General features: G+C 33.6%; 1 protein-coding gene across 10 annotated transcripts in view; it reads right to left on the bottom strand.

Moving 5' to 3' along the window:
- ASPH (aspartate beta-hydroxylase) overlaps positions 1–23574 on the bottom strand; it is a 106295-nt gene that overhangs the window by 61874 nt on the left and 20847 nt on the right. For 5 of the 10 annotated variants that reach the window (XM_069854177.1, XM_069854175.1, XM_069854174.1 and 2 more), the window contains 5 exons: positions 22840–22908; positions 16993–17166; positions 2286–2375; positions 739–813; positions 64–225 (listed from right to left, as the gene is read on the bottom strand). In XM_069854177.1, the coding sequence (XP_069710278.1) occupies positions 64–225; positions 739–813; positions 2286–2375; positions 16993–17166; positions 22840–22908 (570 nt within the window). Of the gene's footprint in view, positions 1–63; positions 226–738; positions 814–2285; positions 2376–16992; positions 17167–18382; positions 18538–22839; positions 22909–23574 lie in introns of those variants that run through there. The other 5 variants (XM_069854180.1, XM_069854178.1, XM_069854179.1 and 2 more) reach the window with 2 other exon arrangements.

Raw genomic sequence — 23574 nt, forward strand, 5'->3', positions numbered from 1 at the left:
TTTCATTTGTTTGTTCTCATTTCTGGCAATATTTAATTTGCGCATATTTAGTCATCCAGATACCTTTCTGAACAGAGTCTGGTGTCTCATATGCTTCTGGTATTTCATTCTCCAGTTCTCTGAGCAAATCATCTGTTGTAGGAGCATCAAAATTTTCTCCATGTATTTCTTCCTTCAATTGCCACTGGTCATTTATACTTTCATCTACATCTTCATATTGTTCTCCTAATCAATAATACAGATCATTAGAGAATACATATTCTTTGGCAAATTCTATTATCAGCAGATATTCAGTTTTCAGCACATTTGTTTTTTTCCACAAGTCCTCAAAAAGGGACAGGGAGGGGGACAGATGACTTGTCTACTCCTTACAGCAGTACAATCTCAGTATCTGCACTGACTTGTCAGTGCCACCTTCACTCACAGAGAAAGCCACAGTAAAACTATCTGTTTACCCATTTTTGCACCCTACACAGTATTTTGAGCAAGCTTTTGTCAACTGACTGATTTGAGCTACTGCTGCCAAACACCTCAGGGTAAGAGGCCACTGTTTTAGGATTTGTTGACTGAACTTTCTGAATTTTCTTGAAAAATGACAAATTAGCTGACTAAAATGTTTTGTCAAGGCAAAAGAACTTTAAGTGCAAAACTTAGTCTACCAAAACCAGACTCTGAGATTGGTCTAGCCTACGGCAGTATTTATAAATTCCTCACTATTTCTAAGTGTTAATGCATTACCTGGCTGGGAATGTAGATCTTCATGAAGAACAGACTGAACTACTTCTTCAACTTCGACATCAACATTCTTGTGCTCTAAAGGGATTATAAATTGCAGTGAAGATTAAACGCAAAAAGCAAAGTCTAAACATCAGAGCAAGGCTTGCAGCTTTTTGTAGCCTCCATAAAGTTCTTAGCCCATTCCAGAAAGTTCCACAGAGACTGACTGGTGAACCTATATAACTCAACACAATTATAAAAACAATTTGTTTCTTATTAGTCTCCAGTACAGAAAATATTGCATCAGTCACATGAGATTCATTCTGAAGATTAATTGGAAGAATTTATCTACACTGGATTTTCTGCTTATATCTTTTTCTCAGTGGCAGTAGCATTCTCTTTTAATTACTTCAAATGAGTAATTATTTTACAAACACTTTCATCAATTACTTTCTTAAAATTTTGGCAGAAGCACTAACATGTCATATTTAATGACAACGTGTCACTAGCAGAAGTGGGGTTTTATTGGCTTTATAAACAGGGAGAACAGATACTAACATTACAATATCAAGGTCTTCTGGCAATTCACAGATGAACAAATCACAAACTGATTTTAGGGACAAGTGGTTGTCATCTAACACAAAAGTCTAGGACATAACAGGAGTTTGTATGAAGTGTCACCACCTTATAAATGTGTGAGATTAACATTGAGAAACTCAACAGCACAAAATGAAATCACAGCTGCATCTTTTTAAATAAAGATCCCAAATGGTATTTAATTTTATTTTAGAAATAATTGCTTAAGAAAATTAATGCAAGTGTTTTGAAACAAACCTATATTCCATTTTACTGATCGTATGCTCCAGATTTGGGGGTTATTGTGTTAGGCTCGTACACATAATCAAGCAGGATAAGCCTCTTCAAGGAATAGGAAAAACTATGTACTCTCTAGATGACACTAAAATGTAAATTACATATCTAAACTCTGACATAAAAATACTTTTTCTTGAATTTCTCATTTTCTAATTTCTAGAAACTAATAAATTGTACTAATACTATTAAAATGTGTAAATGATTTTATTCTCAACAATAGATGTTGGGCTTATTGTATATATGATATACTGCTGTTTTAGTAGAAAAGTAAATATAAGATTAATCCTATTACATTGGTTGTTGAGGTTTCTTCTTTTATTTGGGTATTTTTCAAGGCGGAGAACCCAGTACTATTCTGACTGGGCACACAGTTGCATACTTATCAAAACCACACTGTACATCAGCAGAAAGTTATTCTGATGCAATATGGTTCCAATGGTAACCATAAGAGCTGACAAGACTGCCTTCTATAAATTTAAATAATAAACTTTTCATGATCAGTGATTTATATCAAGTTGTCAACAGTGATTCCTGTTAAATAAATTCTATTATATCAGCATCATATAAAAGCCATGAAAGATTTATTTCTCCACCTAAAGAAATAACACAATGAGTTTGCATGGTGAGAAAATAGAATTATGATTCAAATAAAGCATCACATGCTCTGTTTCACCTATGGTTTACAAATGTCTTACCTGATTCAACATATGACTTCTCAGCAGGCTGGATGGTCTCCTCAGATTCTGGTGATGATGGCTGTGCTGGGACAGATCTTTCTTTAAGGCCTGCATTTTTCAGTTATAAAGTTAACTTTACGCTCTTTTTGATCCAATTCAATTATAAACTAAGTATCTTGTTTTAATTAAATGAATGGACCTTAAACACTCCAAAATGTATTCAAACGATTAATCACAGTTACAGGGCTGTCCCAATACACAGTGACATATGAAAGAAAGTGTATTCAGATAGTAAACGAAAATAGTCTTAAGACAAACATAAAACAAGAAGGAAAAAGGGACAGGAGTTTAAGTACTTGCCTTTATTTCAAAGCAATTGAACAAATGACTATGTTATTCTAAACATCTACTCAGCATCCAGAAGGAAAATAGGCAGCATATGTTTCTTGCTGTTATCGTTGGGCAAGAAATATTTCATATGATCAATTTCACAGGTTTTATGAAGCACTAATTTGAGCCTTACAATGTGCTGCTCAGAACGAGAGAAGGCATTTTGAATTCACATGTTAAATGTTACAGGATATGAAGAGAACTGTAGTTTCTTCAAAACAAGATAATCTCCATCTTCACTTTCTTTTGACACCGGTGACAAAAGTGTAACTGAGAATTTCACCACTAAGATGCTTACTAACTGTAGCACAAAGTTCTTCTTAGATCAACACACAATGAAAAGAAACCAATCAATAAGAGCAATGATCAACAACATAGTAAAAGATAAAGATATTTCATAGCCTTGAAAGATTATGCCACATCCTCAAGAAAATATGTATTTGTATTCGCCTCACCCTCCTCTCAACTGCACTCTAGTAAGGATTCAAATGAGAATTAAACAAGAGAGGTTCATACTAGGTATAAAAACTTGCACACACACAAACCTCACCATAATGATAATCAAATTGGTCAAAAAGGTTGCACAGAAAAGTTGTGCAATCCTGTCCTTGGAGGTTTTTGAAGACCACACTGGAGAACAGTCAGTGTAACCTGGTCATCTGTGAGATGACCCTGTTTTAAGCAGGATGCTGGAATAAGGATCTCCTGAAATCCCTTCCAAAACAGAATTCTATAATCTTATATCATTTTTTCCCAAGTTCCCATTTGAGTTTCAAAGTCAATTCAGATAAAACCGCATTCTTAAACACATACACACACACACTCCTCAAACCAATGTAGTTTCTCAAGAGCTGTATGCACAGAAATCAGTAGAAAAATAATCTTTAAGAAAGCAGAGGCTACAATGTAATGAACACTCCTGTATTGCTAACAATCTTGTAAAAGTAACTTTAAGGGGAACAATGCAAGTATTCTATTTCAAGTCAATAAAGTTTTTAAATAAATAATTACTAGGCTTCTACTGGAGTCAAACATCTCAATACAAACAGGACTAGTAAGCCTCAAAATAAATTCACATCAACTAGAGAGGTTTTATTGTTTTACGCACCATGAGAAAAACACACATTCATTCCACTGCCCTATGTGAGCAATGGCAAAAGGAAAAACAGAATTAATCCTACTTACTCATTTCTATTTATATAAATTACACGATGTTAAGTAGTTAGGCTATATCTAAAAGTACTGTAAGTAAGGAATCAAAAATCAAAATCAGTAGCTAGAGAAAAAAAGCCAAATGTGCACTTATTTTTTTGCTTATTTTCTACTGTTCCATAAAAAACACTGAAATATTAAAAAATATTATGAAAAGTTACATAAATTGCTGCAGTAATAATGGCTACAAGAATAAGAAGTTACATCTATACATATGGAGATAAAACCAGTTACTGTGTTAGCCAGTCTCACACTTCAGAATCTGGAAGTGTAGAAACAGCCACCTTGCTTTCACAAATTCAGTTCACTTCCCTTACATATACACCTCTTTAAATAAGTTTTCATAGGTTCCAATAACCCATGTCTCCAATTCCAGACAACCATTTGCTCTGCTTCATGAACAATAAATGGATTCAGAGTATTTTGAAAGATACTGAATATTTCACACCAAACTAGCACTAAGGAGTGCGTAAAAGGAAAGAAGGGATTAGCAAGAGTATTTCTTTGTTTTGCTTGCACATTTCTCAATTTTGCTTTCAAGCTTTTGACACACATTTAACATGTTTATCAGAGATTCCTACTCAATCCTGTTGAGTATGTTATACATTGCCATTTACTTTTTGCAAGACGTTATTTTGATAAAAAGATGAGAGAAATAAAGTTACACAATGTTTTTACTTGTGTGGTGCATATTTTGAGCTTATGTAGTAACTTGCCACATTAATTTGAATGGCAATAAAACTCCATAGAGATATACAACAGCACAACAGACCTCTGGGGGCAGAAATCTCATTTTATTGTTTGACTACTTGCATAGCTTGGAGTGATGCTCAAATAAAATCTTCTTGGGAAAACAAAAAAAAAACAAAACAAGCTTTTCTTAAAACCAGATAAACTGTGGGTCATAAATACAAAACATTAATCAGAAAGGTAACTCATTACAAATTTCACTCCCATACAATTACAACTTCCGTTACATTAGGGGAGAAAATAAAGTGATGTGCACTGTACTGCACTGATGTGTCATCACTCTTTAGAAGTGTGATTCGAGTGCTCCTCTACCAAATATTTATCTTAATACCTATCAGAGCAAAGATGAATAAACACGTCTATCATCCCTGAAACCTAAGAGGGAATGCTCATTATGCAAGTGCATTTATTAGATCTTCATTCTGTCTGGTTTTTTTGCTAAGCACTATAATGTTTATAACACAAATGTTTTCCCTCCTTCACACATATATTAAAATGTAGAAAACAGCTCTGTACATCATGTTAATTATTACAGCTAGAATCTTAAGATACTGCAATATTTTCTACAGCTTTCATTTGAACTTTTTCATGTTTCCTTTTAAAAAAACCGCTTCAATCTTACCCTATTACCACACCTTATATTTCTAGTGAGTAATGTATCTAAAGCCTGAGATAAGCGTACTGTCAACTGTTATATGCATAATTTAAGCAAACCACAAACAGAATCAACCTTCAAGACTTTAAACTTATATCAACACCCACATGCATATACATATGCTCAATTTCACTCCTTCCTTTTGTCTTCTTTAAAACAATACTGCAGTATTACAACAATAAATCTTTAACTATAAATTTTGTTCTCAGTCTTGTGTGATTTCATTGTGCAATTAATTTTTAAACATCCCAAGTGATACAATTTGTTCAGTAAAATTGGAAAATACTCCTTTTCCATATAAAAGTGAAAGCAAGCATAAATTCAATAACATACTGAAATATCTCCGCAAAAATGTTTTGTAACTTTGCTTATTCTTATGAGATGGCTGGAAAAATAATTTCTCGGTTCTAGAAATACAGAAGCTATCAAAGAAAACTAAGACTGGAGCTTGCTTACAGAAGCATCAGGTACTTCAGAAGTGTGTTTTGAAGAAAATAGCAGCTGCAAAAATACGTAACCTGTTCTTTAATCAAGTTCAATCAGAATTCAGACATAGTAGCACAGTGCTCTGTAAAATGTGACTGGCATAAAAAAAAAAATAAAAATCCTTCAACGGTGGAATAAGTGGCCTAAATTTCAGAAGTATTCATTACCAGAAGCTTTGAAAACTCAAAGAATCAGGACATACTGAACTTAAAACTGAGTGAATCAAGTTTTCAGATCTAATGACAGCTAAGAAAGAAAGAAAAAAGAAGAAAAGCAGAACGTATTGTAACAGGATTAATAAACAATAGCATTGCAACACTTTGGTTGAGGATACACCAATGCCTCATAAATGCAACACTAAATTTGGTTTGAGTGTTTGTGTATAAAATAGCTTTCTTCATCTACTTAAGGAAAAAAAGTTTAGCAGGGAATAATTTACATTTATTTGCTAAATTCCTATGACAATGCATTCCATTAATGCATCTCAGGGTTCTTTCTGGGAAATGGAAATAGAATTCCAAGTTCCCACCATATGTGTCCTGATAATCCTCCTAATATTGCATTTAAGTTTGCATTGGATATGCAACATTACCCTTTCATCCCAATATCAAGAAAATAGTTTCCTTGTATTAAAATGCTAAGAAGAAAAGAACCACCAACAGATTAAAAGCACGCTTGAAGTAATTACATGGATTTATCATTTCTGTTCAATAAGTATTTGTTAGCAAGGCATACTGCCATATGTACACATTTGGGTTTCACAGCAGACATTTTTGCTTTGTGCTTACAATACCAGTATGTACTTTAGTTCTCAAAAAATTATTATACAGAGCTTTTGTTCACTTATTTCCAAAAAAACATTATCTTCTTATTGCCATATATACCATATTCACATAAATATGTTGAATTTCCCATTCTTGAAGGTCTGTTCCTCATTAGCACCGCCATAATTATTTCTTTTCTTTCTTGTCTTCCTTGGATGGGTTTTTAACTATCTTTTTTGTTTCTTTGTCTTTTCCCACCTGAATAGTACCATCCTTTTCACTGGCTGATTTTTTTATGGTGTCCTTGGATTTTACATTTTTGTCTAGACCTTTTTCCTTTTCCTTTCCTTTGTCTTTTTTAGCCTTCTCAGAATCTTTCTTTGCTTTATCCTTATCAACAGCTTTCTTGTCCTTTCGATCAGCAGCATCTTTTCCTTTCCTGGCTTTCTTTTTTTCTTCATCATCTTTGATTTCCTCCTTCTTGGATTCCTGCTTGTCTTTTAACTTCTTGAGTGGTTCTTTAATGCCTTCTTTTTTTTTTTTATTTTTTCGTTTAAAAAAGAGGAAATATTCCATAAGAGAACCATTTTAGATTAGAAAACATCTTATAAGCAACAAATTTAAGACCAAAGCAACTAGCTTAAGACCAAATTCTCACCTAATGTTTGTTAGATGACAATTTAAACTTGCATAACAAACTATTTAAGCTTTAAGCCATCTAAACAAACTAGTTCTGGCTTTTAGCAATATCTCACACCATGCAGACAGCTAATAACCTTAGCTTACTGCAACCGCATCTGAATGAAGCATTAATCTAGTGAAAACCATGCCTCTATTATCCTACAGTTAGCTAATTTCTACAGAATGTTAAAACCAGTTTTATCTGTGAGCATCAGAATCTCATTGTATTTTGAATATTTGACAATAGTAAGACTATTGTAAGATCTAGAAACATCAAGGGCACCACCAAAAGAACTACAAATGACAAGTGTTATAACATCACAAATGTATACTGCAACATTTTATTGACTCCAAAAAAAAATTAACTTGGTTTGACCATAATTAGTGAAATCATAGTAACAATTATAAATTACTTCTTACATATTTGCTTTTCCATCTGTAGAGTTATAAGCAATATTTTTTGTTTGTCTTACTTTTCAAGTTTTATGTCTTATGCTTAATTTCTCTATTTCAAGTCACTTTTGGCTGTGACGCGACATCTAGATAATATATCAGAAGACCAGTCAGAACACCATGCTTGACATTTAAATGCTCAGTATTTACTTCCACTTTGGCCACAATTTTAAATAGCACCGCATCTGCAGTGTTCTCCAGAATAAGGAATTTTACATCAATAAAATTTGAAAACTTTTCCATTAAATCTCTGCATGCAGTATTGGTATTTAATTTTAAAATTAGCACTCCCACATTATTAAAATAATAGCCTTTTACATAAAAATACAACCACTCTACTTCTATTCAGACTTCTGAGAGAAACTGTAGTCAATAAGATAAAAAGCAGCCAAGTGACAACACTTCCGTAACATTTGCCTCTGACTGCTGTGTAACGTTTCTGAGAACGAATGATTCAATCATAAAGCTCGTTCCAAAAGAAATAATATCACTATTCCTTCCAACTGTTTTTGGCATAAAGCATTTGAAATATATCATACCATTTCTTCATTTTCATATCAAACAGTGAAAAAAATTCCAAAACACAGGAATAAATTGTTAAAAGACATTTATTGTATTCTTGGAAACACACAATTTGCAACCAGGTCATACCAAGCCCAACATGGAACAAACACTACAAATTTCAGCTTGCATGCAAGATACTAAGATAAGTCACACTCATGTGAGCACAATTGCTTCCTTCAGCAAATGCACTCGTTTTCTAATGTGACTTTGTATAACAGCATGCATTTTTCACATACTACTAGAAAAAAAAACCCCAAACCACATTTAAATTCAATTGTCTTTAATGCAACAGAGACTGTGTTCTTTACATAACATCATGCTGTGTAGAGATAATTGAGCATATCTAAAAAGTTAAGCCCCGAAAGTACATGTGGTAGTTTGGTGTTACACTAATATACATAAATATACATATATATAATATAAATATAAAATATATAAATAAATATATTATATATAAAGGCTAACAGGTCTTTTTAGTCTCTCTGTTGCACTGAACACATTTCGACTATTATGTCCTGTTCATACAGTTATTTATAAATAAATAACTGGCATAAATTGATTGCAAGCTACCCTACTTTAATCTTTTGGAAAATTTATAAATACCACAACTGCAATCAATCCAGCAAATAATATTACAGGGGAAGTTATTGAACTTTGCCTAAATTTCTCCTCCCATAAGAAAGAATTCTATGAAACTACTCAAGTACAGACTTAAGCAAAAATTAAGGCACTCAAGTCCAATTACAATAAAGTAACATTAATTCATGGAAGATAACTAGAGAAGGATTTTACACAGAGCAAAATCTGCATGTTCATCAGAACAGGGGTTTTTTTGTAGACTTGTAAAATATGAAGTTAAACTACCTAAGACAACTGTTGTAAAAAAATCTGCACAAACGAAATATAATCTCTAGTTAGGGAAGTGCTCACATTGACGTTAAATTACAATCAGTAGCAAAAAACCCTTACTGAGCAACAGGGAGGATAATAGTTTGCTATACCATTAGACAACACTTACCCAACATAGGTAGTATTAGTAAACATTATTATAACCTGCAGTCTGTATTTGCGCATGCATTTCAGACATTATCTGCATTAAGTTCCACAAGAAAAAGAACATGAAAAAAATACCTTTGACTTTAGTTTTTTTCTTGGCTACCCCTCCTGGCTCCTCACCTGATTTGTTGCAAAATGGAAATAGGTTATGAACATGATGTACAGCAAACATGACATAAAACTTTCCAACCTGTCATGCCATGTGAAAAGTTATCTTTACATAGCACAATGCAATGCTATGAAGACATAAGGAATGTAGTACTGAGATGGAAGACTGACTAATCATAATCTAAGAAAAGCACCACATTACCAGATGCAGGCTACTTGAGATACTTCTTAATTACTTAGAGCTAATTCACTTCTCTCCAGACAGCAGGATACCATGAAATTATGACCAATATCCCAGCTGATATCCCAGACAGGTATTGTGCCAGTTCTCTCTCAAACCCACTTCTATACAATTTTACAACTATTTAATAGACATATTGACACACACACACAAAAAAAAAAAATCTTTAAACACCTATGTACTTAGATTGTATAAATTGAATATTTTCCCACAATTAATTATAATCTATGTCTCTTTATCCAATATGTGTTTTAGGAAGGTATTGCTCATATTCCAAAAAGCAGTTGCCACTTCATTTCAGCTAAAATACTTACTGCTTCACTTAAGATTATTTAAGACTATTAAGACTTTTATAAAAAAAAAAAAAACAAACAAAAAATCCAAAAAAAAAACCCCACACAAAACCTTACTTCCCAAAGCCAGGTGCTGCTCCCTTTTCCCACTGTAGCTAACAGAAACTGAGGTCATGTAGCATCTTGATCATGCTTACATCTAGTTCTACAAGAGGCATGAAGGCAAAAGCACTCCCCAAAATACAAATAATTATTAGCCTCATCTTTCTAATAACATAAAGAGATATTGGATTATCACCACCATTCCACTGCATATTAAGACTTAAACCCCATAAACATAACTATCTCAACCACAAAAATCATGTGCATTGCTACCCCAAAACCAGGAAGTTTAGAAAAGTTATGTATTAGTTTTAAAAATATATTTTACTCAATCTTATTAAACAAAAAGAGATTCCCCCATCTCAACATTAGGCTTCTCATTCAGACATATAAAGGACCTACACTGGGCATCGGAACCTCGAGTTTAGGTTTCCAGAGAACAGTTAATAAACTACCCAAACTGCATTAATATAACTCAACACTTACACTTAATAAAACCAAAACAAACCAACTACCCATATTCCACATTAAATTAAAAAAAAAGTCATAAATTTAAAGAATGTAGTCATTAACGTTACTGTAATCAACTTGAATCTAATTCCTATCTTATATGGTTTCTAAGCATCAAACATTGACATTATGGTCAACATTTCTTTAAATTGTGTTAAGTCTGGTAAAAACATACTTTTTACCTCAATTAACTTACAAACCCATAGCTGAGATACGAAAGCCTTTTTAAGCTCCTCCCTCAAAGATTACCATCGTTGCTGAAGTCCAGAATTTCAACTTGACTAAATTCATCATTTAGTCTTATTACTTCTAAGCAGCGTGTGGAATTAAATAATAAAAACAGATTTTCTCATTCAAAGGGAATAGACTCCAACCTTGTTATACTACAGCATCAATGAAAAAATAAACTACTCTGCAAAGTTGCACAAAGCCATATTTAAATTTCCAGCTCTTCCTCTCTTTTCATACTAAAATTAAATGTTACTCGATATTTTACAATACACTTAAAAACATGCCTTAACAAGGAAACCTGAAAATGTCACAAAAGCCTGTATACACAAAAATTATCATAAAGATATCTGAAAGGCTATAAAAATAAACACATGTAGCGCTTCAAAAGATAACAAAATACCATGTTCACTGATAATTGATATTTCACTTGTTAAATATTTAGGCAAGCCGCAGTTTGTTTCCATCTGCTCTTATACAATGAATAGCATTAAGACCCTCAGTAAATTATCAATGCATGACATAATTCCATAAATCATGTCTAGTTTCATATATTATTAACAGACCCATTTAGAGGAAAATTATGTAGAAAAACATATTTCAAAATCTTAATTGTATGTAATAAATACAAGACAGAAATCCTGCTGCACCTGGACTGGGTCCCTACAGTGGCTATGGCATAGAGTATTCTCATTTGTTAACTCTAAACAGGCTGTTTTGCATATGGGTGCAAAACACTTGGTTTTTCCAAGATAGCAATGTCGTGGGGAAAATGATAAAACCTAAGTAAATTCATTGGCAAACACTAAGGGTCTTACAGCCTTGGGGCACACAAACCAAATGTACCGAATTTTATGAATCATGTAACTGAACTTGTGGACTCTTATTCTAAGTTCCAATTCAAGTGTCTTCACACCTTATTCGAGCCACTAGTTTTTTAAGTATCTTCTTTTTTGCAGTCAGTCCTACATTATAAATTCTATATTTCTTTTTTGTATTGCCAGCACTGGACATCTATAACAACATACATGGTTATAATGGAAGGTCAGAAATGGCTACGGTTGGAGTCAGTGAACTAAAAAATAAGATTTCAAAGTTAACATAGATGGATAAGTTTCCAATATTTCCCAAAAGAACCACTTTAAACAGTCACATTAAAAATTAAATATTCACACTGGAGTGGTTATTTTGACATAATGCTTAACGGTAGATAACTTGGTATCTTAACTCATTCTTTGAAACTTAGAATATTACAAAGTATTCAAATTCCGCTACAAAAATTCAGTTGCTTCCTATATTTTTCTTCAAAAATCTTCAAGAGGAACCACAAAAAAAAATCTTCAAGTAACAGAATTTCAGCATCAAAAGGAAAACATATGAATACTATTTTTATTCATCAAGATAAGCACAAAGCATCAAAACAAGTAACACAAAGCACTCAGTCTTTTTGAGCAGTTTCATGGATTTTGACAGATACGTTCTCATATTTAACAATATATTAAGAAACCTGAAGCATACTCCTATATACTGAAAACTAACATCCTTGCCACACAAAAACATTCCTAGACATCAATTTCACCAGAACACCTACCTGCACAGATCCTTTTTCCCTGCTAACAACTCTAAATTAAGGTGGCTTATTCACTTACATGTGAAAAAGGAAGAGGCTACTACACATTTCCCATAGAAAGCATGTGGTCAAAGTCAGCACAAAGCAGCTGACACAGAACTTTCTACCCTTCTGCAGTTTGTGCAAAGCCTGAATAACAGAACAGAAAGTGTCAAGCTTTAAGCACTAAGACTTTTGTTCAGATTCTCTAAATTCATGGAATTCCACCAAAAAACTTCTTCACTGCACAGAAAATCAGCAAAAGATATTAAAATTACAGAACTAAAAGAGAAATACAAATTTGTAAATCAAACCTGTTATCAAACTTTCTTTCCATTTTCCTCCTCCAGAACTGCAAGCCAGAAAAAGCTTTGATTGATTGCATATGCACCTGCACATAATTATTACTATTATTTTGCTTTTATAATATGCTACATTGAATATACAAGGTCATCTTCTAAAAAAAAAAAAGATGAAAAAAAAGGGCTAGCATCCACTCCATTTACCACCCACCCACTTTGGGCATACCAAATCCTGAAACCCTCCCAAACACAAGAGCTTATAATATATATAACTTGCATAAAAAAGTTTAAAAACTCTCAATATAGTCTCAATAAGTTTATTTACTATATCTTGCTTATTTGCTTGTTTAACTCGAAAATTAGAAGAAAAATTCAAATTGGAGACATAAGACAGAAAGCATTTTCTTTTCTGAATTCAGAGATGTGTAAGTGGCATCTTGTATGAGAAGATACAAGAAACCAACAAGTAATTCTTGCCTTAAATAGCCTTATCTTGAGCAATCCATCCTAACATACCATAAGAAAGACAGTATTCAATGTATTTCATACTGTTGTGCCACCTTTATGATAGCTGTTTAACTGATGGTAAGTGAATAGGGAAAACAGGATGCATCTGTACACAGTGACTGAATTGTGCACAATAGCCTTCGCCAGTTCTCAAAGACTAACCAAATTACCTTTAAAATATAGGTGTTTTTTCCCCCTCCCACCTGACCAAGAAATGAAATGAAAATCCTTCTAATACTTTGATGCATTCTTCTTCTAGTATAACATCCAACAGCAACCTTTATGAATAACTGTAAAAATCATTAAATTTCTCCTAAGGCCCGTCAATGGAGACTAAGCAATAATGAAAAACTACCATTAAATGAAACTTAGAGTTGGTAAGCCTTATTCACTAACCTTGAAACAAACATCAAGAGTGCAAGACGGAGGTCCTCAGAAAAGCTCGGTTTTTGAGAGAAAACAGTACTGGCAGAAAGTTCTTACAATAAGAATTGCAACACATAAGTGAACAATTTTCTGTTGGCTCTATTCAAAACTAAGTTATTCTATATATGATGAACATGGCAATTCCTCCTCTTCCCCCATATAAGTCACTACCTCATTTTCAAATTAAATATTGTTGAAGGTGGTCACAGAAATCCAGGGTTCAAACCTTCCATGTTCTCAGTCACTTCTGATGTAAGGGTACTAAGTTTCCTTCCCTCTCTACAGTATCTTTACATGAGTATCACAACAATGCGAACAAACACTTATGTTACAAAGGTTAGTGCAGTATTTTGTTTGAAGGCTGTAAACTCCTGCAGAAGACTGGCAGTTAAAATACCAGACATTTACCAACATGAGGAAATGGCAGAGCAAAACATGTCACATTTCTAAGAATGGTGGCCAGACTGGAAGACAACAGCTTTAGTCAGACACACTTTGGTAGCTCTGAAAAGTTTTATACATATGCCCCTTAAGGAATATGAAGGTAGTCAATGAAAGTTTTGTATCCAATTTAACATAAAATCATTAAATTTTCATTCTTTACTAGCTATACAAGCTAGCAAGTTCCTATCACTTAAACAATATATATTCTCATTTAAAATGTTTTGTTACTAATTAGCTCCTATTTTAAATTCTCAAACCAAAAACTATACAAGGCAAAGCCACTGCTTTCCACCTAGAATAATTATTCTAAAATAATATCAGAAGGCAAACCTGCTACAGTTTTCTACATATAGTCTAAAACCACTGTAAGTTTTCTGGACTTCTTTTAGAACATTAATATACTGACTGCAATTTATGTAACTGATAATCACCTCAAATAAAACTCAAAATTTAGGTTTCAATTTCCTCAACTAATTTCAAACACTTTGTGTGGACTTAGAAGCAAGAGCTGAGAGACAGATCAGTTTACCTTGCTTATCTACATATTACACTCAGCTTAACCTTTTTGCAATTAAAGTTTTGGTTGTTGGGGTTTTTTTTACGTTATAAAACCAAAACCAAACAACAGACCTGCCATGCTGATACAACTAAAGACTCCTCCAAATCTTATTACTACCCTTAGTAACCAAGTCTCGTTTGCAATTATAACTAATGCAATTGATTATAATCAATCTTTCCTATCCCAAAATTTAGCAGAGCTTTGACCTCTCTGCTTACCACCAGTTAGGGTTTAATTGTCAACTCTACAGGAACAACACCAGGCAAGAGTAAACACTTCAAAAAAATCCCCAAACCTATATTCTGGAATCTAAATACTAAATAAGAGAAATAATAGAAAGTTATTTACTGTTAACATTTCCCTTGGGTCTTCCCCTTTGCAACCCCTTTTTTCTCCTCCAACAAATTTTTTATTCCCACTAGCTGTTTTTGAGCAGACTTCTGCACAATAAAATCAACAAGCAACTTGCACAACAACAAATCAGAACTTTCTTGCCCTGTATTTCATCTCCTTAGCCCAAATTCAACTAATTTTCTGTTTACTGATGTAGTCATGACCTACTTCATTGCCTGCAGCTTTCTCATGGTTCAAGCGACCCACTTAACCTCCATTTCATTTGAAACTTCAGTTAACCAACGTATATTTTAACTACCTGGTATAGACTTGATGATACAAAATTCTCATAGCCAAAACAAGGAGAGAACATCTGCTATCTAGTTCCATTTCCAAAGCATCTACACTAGAATTCAATGTTCTGTGACAATTTTTCTAATTCATACTTAGAGATATTATCACACAATAGCAATGAAACTTATTTCTAATTCAAATATGCTTCTAGAACTAACAGGAAAAAAATAAACAGAACAACACAGGCTTGCTTTATTTCCTACCCCTCAGATTCTTGGCAAGTTTCTTCACTTGCTACGAAACTTCTCAGCAATTTTCCACAGATCTGCTAGCATTTATTTTCATAACATACAGGGTTTGTTTCTTTGCTTTGCTTCAGGCTTCGTTGCTTAACACTAACACTTATTCTTTTTTCTTACTTTTTAAAGACTGAGTAGAACCCGGAGTTGTATGATTTAATGAAAGTGGTTTTGGAAGAGGCACGTTAAACTGCTTTAAAATTTGCATGCCAAAGCAATTGAAAATTCATTTCATTTAAAAACAGTTTAAAAATTCAGTCTGCAACCACTAGTGTTAGAACACGAGTCTAAACTTCATATGGGAAAAACTTAAGTACAGCAGGAATCATAATAAACAATTTCATATAATTTTAAAGCTCAGCTGATTGAGTACATCATCCATGTATTAAAATGACAGCTCAGTTTCAGCTTTCAGTACCCGATACAAACTGCAGAACACCATTATAATCTCCCCTTTCCATACTAATAAATTTATCATAGCAGACTTGTACATAAAAAATACTTTTGGAACAACTGTCATGTCACAGTTTCACAGGAAAAGGATTAAAATTTGCAAAACTGCATCAAGTTTTTGAATTTAGCAAGGAATAGAAGACATTACATTCTAATTTCCAATTAGTCTTTAATATTTTCAGTACTACATTAGAAATACATGATCACAGCTTCCCACTTCCACAAAAGGCCCACCTCAAAAAAACTCAAACAAATATACAACAGCCCTTGTGATACAATTGCTATATATAAAAAGTGACTGAAAACTTAGTTCGAAAACAGACAAATCAGCGGGAACAAGCCATATAGTGACATAATATCTTCCGAATACAACAGATGTTAGCTAACTTAGAAATAAATGCTTCTGTAAATTTTTCAAGCACTTAAATAAAGTGCTTTTATTTGAACAGGTGAAAAGAATCTGAGAAATCAATTAATCACAAAATAATTTATTAAAATTATATTTCACAAGAGAATTATCATTGTCATGTCTATATTAAGGTCTAACATGTAGTCATGCCACAATACAATCAAAGCTGCTACAAAACACTTCAGTTAATGTTTGCTAGAAGGACAATGTTACAGTGTTAACAGTAGAGGTTATTACACTTAGCTTTGTGCACAAATTGCACAAATTGAAACACATACAGAAACCAACTACACAACTGCAGATACATGGTTTATTCTACATATTTACATAACTGTATCTGCCACCCTGTCACAAAAATGGAAAAGTCACTGAAAGGCTTTCAACTAGCGAAACTACATTGCATGGCTGACTTCAATTCAATCTGTACAGTGTCCATTTGGGAGCTTCCCCATCACTGCCATAAACTCTTGTTATAATAATACTGATGATTTCATGATATTTTTGAAAGCCAATTAAATTAGTCTCTCAGTCACTGGTTCTGTAAATCCAAAATAACACAAGTCTTTTTTCCCTGAACCCCTTCATTCTGTGACGTACCATCAACATCATCTGCAGCTTCACTCTCTTCTTCTTCTAGTGTTTCAAAAGGAGTCAATACATCATAGAGAAATGAGAGAAAGCCATAAAACCAATCAGAGCTTTCCTCTGCTAAAATATTAAGGACTTCCTCAAGGGAATCAATATTTTCATTACTGCCATCTTTGGTCAGGCCTACACAAGAATAGAGGAAAGAGAGAGAGAGAGGGAAGGAAAAAAAAATAGCAGTTAGGTGGAAAGAGGAAATTGTAAAAGGAGGATCTGTGAAAGATATGTCACAGGCAGTAGTCTTTACAGGAATGCTAATTAGGAAATAGAGAGGTGTTAAAGTTGAATCTTTCAAAGTGCAGACTACAATTTGGACAATAAGCATGCACAATATTACGCCAAAATCTTTAAAAAGGTGGCAGCTTTGCTTTCCCTTTTTCCTGATCTTAAACCCAAATACATTTATATTCTGTTTTCTTGCAGCAGCATTTACCTTTAGATACTTGATATCACCCAAATTTGACTCTTTTGTTAAACCATCATATTCAAATTTGAAAGCTTGCAATCAATAGTTGAGAATAACATTTAAAAGCAAACATTATTTAAACAAACTTGTCACAAACATACTGTTAAAGATAACATTTATTCTAGCATGCAGAACTCCGATTTCCTTAGAAGTGAGGACTCTAATTGCTGCATGGGAGTATTTTGCAGTTTGCTTGCTTGCTTGCTTTTTTAACACGCTTACCAATCATTTTTTTTTCTATCATATATATTCTACATGATATATTTCCTCAGGAATTAATTGCAAACCTAAGGATATAGAGGAAAATTAATACATAGCCAATATAAAGGGTGTATGTGTTGTTAAACAGAAAATCTAAAGCAAGCTAAAGATAACTGAAGTAGAGACTGCCAGAGTAGCAAAGAAAGAGCTTGTCACTTCTAAACTCGCTGGTATCAGGAGTTGCTGTCTTGGGCTATGAGACACACTGATGCAACTTGTCTTTGTAAAATACAAATAAGTCATGATTATTGCTTTTTCTTTTTTTCTGTGTTAAAATCCACTGTTTCACAGTTACTTCTAAGTAACATCGCAACTTTTCCACTCTGGGAAAAGTACAACAGAATGACCTAGCAATGACAAACGTCAATTACTGATAAATTTTAAAGCAAGACAGGGAGGAATTTCCTCTGCTTCTAACCAGAAGAAACTTTTGTTTGTGTTGGAAGGAGAAGCAGAAAAGTGAGCTAAAGGTGAAGACAGATTGTTGACACAAAATTAAGTGAACATGTTGCACGTGCAGACTAAAAAGCAATATTAGGTGAAGGTTAATGAAACATTCAAGATAGAAGAGCTCATGGCAGAGACATTTAACACGTTTCAACACATTTTTCTTACAGCACATAGTGAAAGCATCAATGATAATTCTGAGGAAACTTCGAAGTCCATGATGTTCCACATCCTTGTATCTGGATGTCCAGAACCTCTACTTGAGTGACCAGCCATTCTCTTTAATTTTTCACTGGATAGCCCAAAGGTTTAAAAATGACAGATTGAATCCAGGAGGTACTCAAGGTATTTTAAATATCCCTCTCCAACTTCTTCCATGGCTTAGTTCTATAAAAATTAAATTTTGCAGACTTAACTTTATGCACAGCAGTCATCATTCTAATTTGTTTTCAAAAATTGGACCAAGCAAGACGTAAAGACAAACCACAGTACACATTTACTGAAGAATGAAATCTCAGTTTAAGATAAATATCGATCTAAGTTCCAAACATACAATTCTAAGTATTCATACCATTGTATTCTGTTGGAATCTGGCATTAAAAAAAACAAACCAAAACACACCACTCTCAAACAACCCCAGGCATTAGAGAGCAATCCTGTAAGCACCTAGAAAAGCATACAGATGCCCCTGTTTCTGCACTAAGTCAATATTCAGACTCGTGGGCCACCATCTTTATAAATTACAAAATGGAATACATCAGCACATTTCCTTTGAAAAGATTTGGACAACAAAGGGAACCATAGAAACTGTGAGAACACATCTTATAGTCTTATCACAAAAACCACCAAACAAGAAAACTCCAAACCCTGCCTTTACAAAACCTACTAAGATTAATATAATGGTTTTTGAATCTAAGAGAGGGGGGAGGAGAAAACACTTGAACCTGAGTCAGGGAGTATCACATTTCATATATAGATCTTTTTTCTTTCTCAGAAAGTTAAAACAAAACAAAACCAAACTAATTAATACTCAAACTACTTGTAGTCTTCATTCATCCCCATAATTGAGAACTTCTTTTCAAACTAAAAGTCACGCACTGATAACCACACGTAAGCGTAGTAAGAAGTGCCTGAAACTGGAGACAAAAATGAAACAGCCCAGTCAAGCAACCATGCCATGCTAATTCAGTGACCAACAGGTATTAACCATTTCAAAGGCGTTCTTAACATTACAATTCAAATAAAACAATCATCAAGGGAGTCAAAATCTTTATCTATTCAACAGTGTTACCACAACCAACAGGACAGAGGGCTTCCTTACGTTCATTTAACAAGATAAAGCCTTTCTACCCCTGCAAACAAGTTTCACAGGAATGAGCATAAGCAAGCCTTTGATATTTGAAGGTGAAGAAGAGTAAGAAACTTATCCCAAACAGCTGAACTGTACAAAAACATTCTTTTAACTCCCATTATCTCACCACAGATTTTCTGAACACACCATCTTTGTATGACGGCTTGCAAACATCTTATTCTACTATGGGGGAATCAGGGGAAAGAAGAGCTGGTTTACAGAAGCTTACGCTCTACTGTTCATTACCCTTTGATGCTGATTAACTAGGGGTTTGTTTTTGTTTTTCGTTTTCTGCATAGCCAAACCACTCTGATCTAAATGCACAAGAAAAATACATTGATGACTTCCTATAGCTGCACTTCCAAAACTGTACTAACTATTGCAGCCATTTAAGTAGAATTTCTCAGGATATTGTTGTTTGTTATGAAGGGCTGAAGTATAAAAAATGGCTTGGCTTCAAAGATTCTGTTACTGCAGACACTAGTACTCCCTATGCGTGCATTTTTATGTTACATTACTAAAGCTGTTTCTCTGTATTCTGTTCTTGAGTACAGTTATAACACTCCTCCCAAGAAGAATATCTTTCTTCCAAGAACAATCAGTGTGAGATGGACAAAGTGGGAAGAGAATTACAGGTAAGAGCAGCCCTCAAAGAGGCATATTAAGAAGCCTCTCTTTCCATTACCAAAACGTATTCAGTAAACCTTCAAAATACCTGTGAAAAAGAAAAAATGTGCAAGATAACTGCAGACTAGCTTCAACAAGTTTGTAATTCTACTCTGGATTTTTTTTTTTATAAATGTATACAAAACTAACTCAAATATTTAGAGTTTGTTGGTTGGCTGGCTGGGTTTTAGACAGGTCGTATATCCCCCCCCCTTTACTTTGCTGGGTGGGCAGGGAGGAGCAGCTCAAAAGAACTTAATCATCAAACCTTCTTTGATTTCAACAAATAAAAAGAACAGATCCTATCATAACTTAAACATACAAGATACAAAATCATAAGTTTGAATTCTTCTATTTAGGTGCGTCCAATACTAAGTTATCAGCTTCTAAAGCATTCTTTGAATTATAAGCTCATGCATTACTCAAAATTAAATTAACTTTTAAATACAGTTATTAATATGCAAATTAAAGCTTTACATTTGTAGTGAAAACTAAAAGATTATGGAAGTAGACACCACTAAACCACTGTGCATGCCACACTTTCAATATACAGTAGTTTAGTTATAGCTAAAGAACGGAAAAGAAAAAACTACATGCCTTCCTAGCATTAAACATCGAACAATAGTATCTCCTTTTTAAGTCAATATTAAATTAACAGATGAAACCACTTGCTGTTATCGTAGTCTGACTCAGAAAAATCCCAGCCTTTCAAGCCTTCAAACACAGCATATATACTAACAAAATCATCATAAATAAAATATAAAATTATTTACACATTCAAAGTTCAGAAATTTCCCCTCATGCAGTTGAATACATGCTTAGTGTCTGGTTTTGTCTACTATAAAGACTTCATTCTGGAAGACAAATTCCTCAAGACGTAATCTGGTCTTCCAGTTTCTCCATCTATATTTTAGTATGCATATTATTGTTCATTTTTCAGTTCATATTAAATGTTAAACAGAAACAACCACAATAATTTACTGGGAGCTTCAGTTAATAATACTGTATGCTAGTTATTAGAAAAATCTTTTTATATTCATAATTTTTATCAGTCTCGTATTTTTTCAAAATTTACCGCTTTCTTTGCACGGCAGAAAATATTCTTAAACTTGAATGAGATTTAAATCATATTTCTAAGCAAGCATTCAAATATAATAAAAATAACTTTTGTTCTGTGACCTTTTAATGTCATATTTGAAGCACAAGTTTTAAATGTGTGATAAGACAACCTTATAATAGAAATACTGTCATTTACTGGCAGAATTCCCAGCTATGTCAAGTTGCATAAAACACAGATGTAACAGAGCAGTAGTGTGTTTCTGCCTACCACCTAGGCAATCTTAATCCAACTAATAACGACCCAAAATGAGATTGATAGCCACTTTCGATACACTAAGTAACAGATGGAGAAAGACTAGGATTGTAACTATACAACTTGTTATCTTATTCAATATTTAACTTTAACACCTAATTCGTGGCTCTGAAGTATTTCAGAGCACTGGAGATCCTTTGGAATGCCTCTCACATTCATACCACCACAAACTGGTTCAGAAATTTCAATTGCACGGGTTTTCTTTAACCACAAAGGGATTAAACAAACGAACACCCCCCCCCCAAAAAATTTCTTAATTCTGAAAACGTAAATGGGGAAGAATAAAACTAATGCTAAATTGATCCTTATGGAGTGTGAGTTTCAAATAGCAAGCCCTAACATACTATTTGACCAGTGTGAGACGCTCCACTTTGCACTCCGCTCATTATAAGCTACTCTGCTATTATACACTACACTGGCTTTCTTTGGTATTTTGTTCAGTTGTATAAATTGCTAGGCTTGTGTGCTCTGAATAGGTTTACGTTTGAAAAAATCAATTAAACATTTTATCATGAAGTATGCAAGAAGTATCTATGCAACGCTTGATTGTGAAGCTGAAGATGCTATTGCTTTGACTGCTAGAAGATAGTGGTAGAAGGGCAACATCATGAAGCATGTCTAGTGATTGAAATCCCTCTTTGAGGCTAGCGAGCAGAAAAACATTCTCCCAAACTACAAGGAACAGAAGCCTAAAGCCAAAGTTTCAACATCAAAGAAAAGTCTGTGTCATGTAGGATTCCTGAAGGGTAAAGAAAATGAACAGACTTGTGCAGAAATCAGAACAGAGGAAAGACAGTACAAAAATATGCTAAACAAACAGTCATATAAGTAGAAAGGCCTGCTGGAAATAATTTTAAAATGTAGATGGCTTAAGACAAAAACAATGTTTTATATCTGGATGCATTTTTAGCCCCACATCTGACAAGTTTACTAATAATCACAGCGATTGTTCAACAGTTGACACAGCAGCATCAACCACCTAACTTCAAAATCATCCTATAAGTACTAAAATGCTTTCCACTTACATTGCTATACTACAAGAAAAAATTCTACTTGCTACAATTTATACACACAATCCTACAACTTGCATTAGGAAAAGAATTCCACTTCAGTCAAATCAATTTAAGTTCCCCAGTTAGGACAAAACCAGAAATACTGTTGTGACATTAAACAAAAACCCAAACATGACTATGACAACTGAATTATATAGATCATTACACCTGTGATTGTACTTGCCTAGCAATACTTTAGCATCTTCCACATCAAAATCTCCATCTCCGTCAGCATCATATATCCCAAGCTTGCCTGGAAATGCAAACAGAGCACGAGGAGAGAATCAGGGATTCTGCAGCACAGTGCTTTCAGCATGCAATGGATGACTGTCAATGCAAGTTGGTTATTTTTTTTTAAATGGTTTAGCCGTACTCTTCTTAACCAGATTTTAAGTTTCCTGGAAAATATTACAAAATATTTTAAGCTCCTTTCTGCACTTCCTAGACTTTAGACAAGCTAGTCTTTTTTCCATACATCTGTTTTGGTCCTTGATGTTTTAAGACAAATCTGTAATTAAGCAATATGCTTTATGTAAACATGCTTTGCTCAGAATAAAATTTAAGTTTACAAGTAATATTTGACATGTTTGAAGGTAAAGAAATAATAAAACAAGAATTAATCAATACATCTGTTTTCTGATTATGTTCTTCTTGCCATTCTAACTCTAAGAAATAAAGACAGGTATATAATTTTCAGTGCCAATTTAATAGCAGGTAAGCAACCCACTTCCTGGAGAAAGGGAAAATATTCATAATTTTATCAACAACTGTATAACATCCATTGCAGAAAAAAAGATGTCTGTCCTTTTATAGGTGACTAATACATCAGACTTCTCACTTTTATTTTTGAAACAGTGGTATACACAAAAGAACCATCCAGTTTCTATTAAAAAAGAATTTTTAGCATAGAATTGTGGTA

Source organism: Phaenicophaeus curvirostris, chromosome 3 (assembly GCF_032191515.1).
Source record: "Phaenicophaeus curvirostris isolate KB17595 chromosome 3, BPBGC_Pcur_1.0, whole genome shotgun sequence".
NCBI classification, from domain to species: Eukaryota; Metazoa; Chordata; class Aves; order Cuculiformes; family Cuculidae; genus Phaenicophaeus; species Phaenicophaeus curvirostris.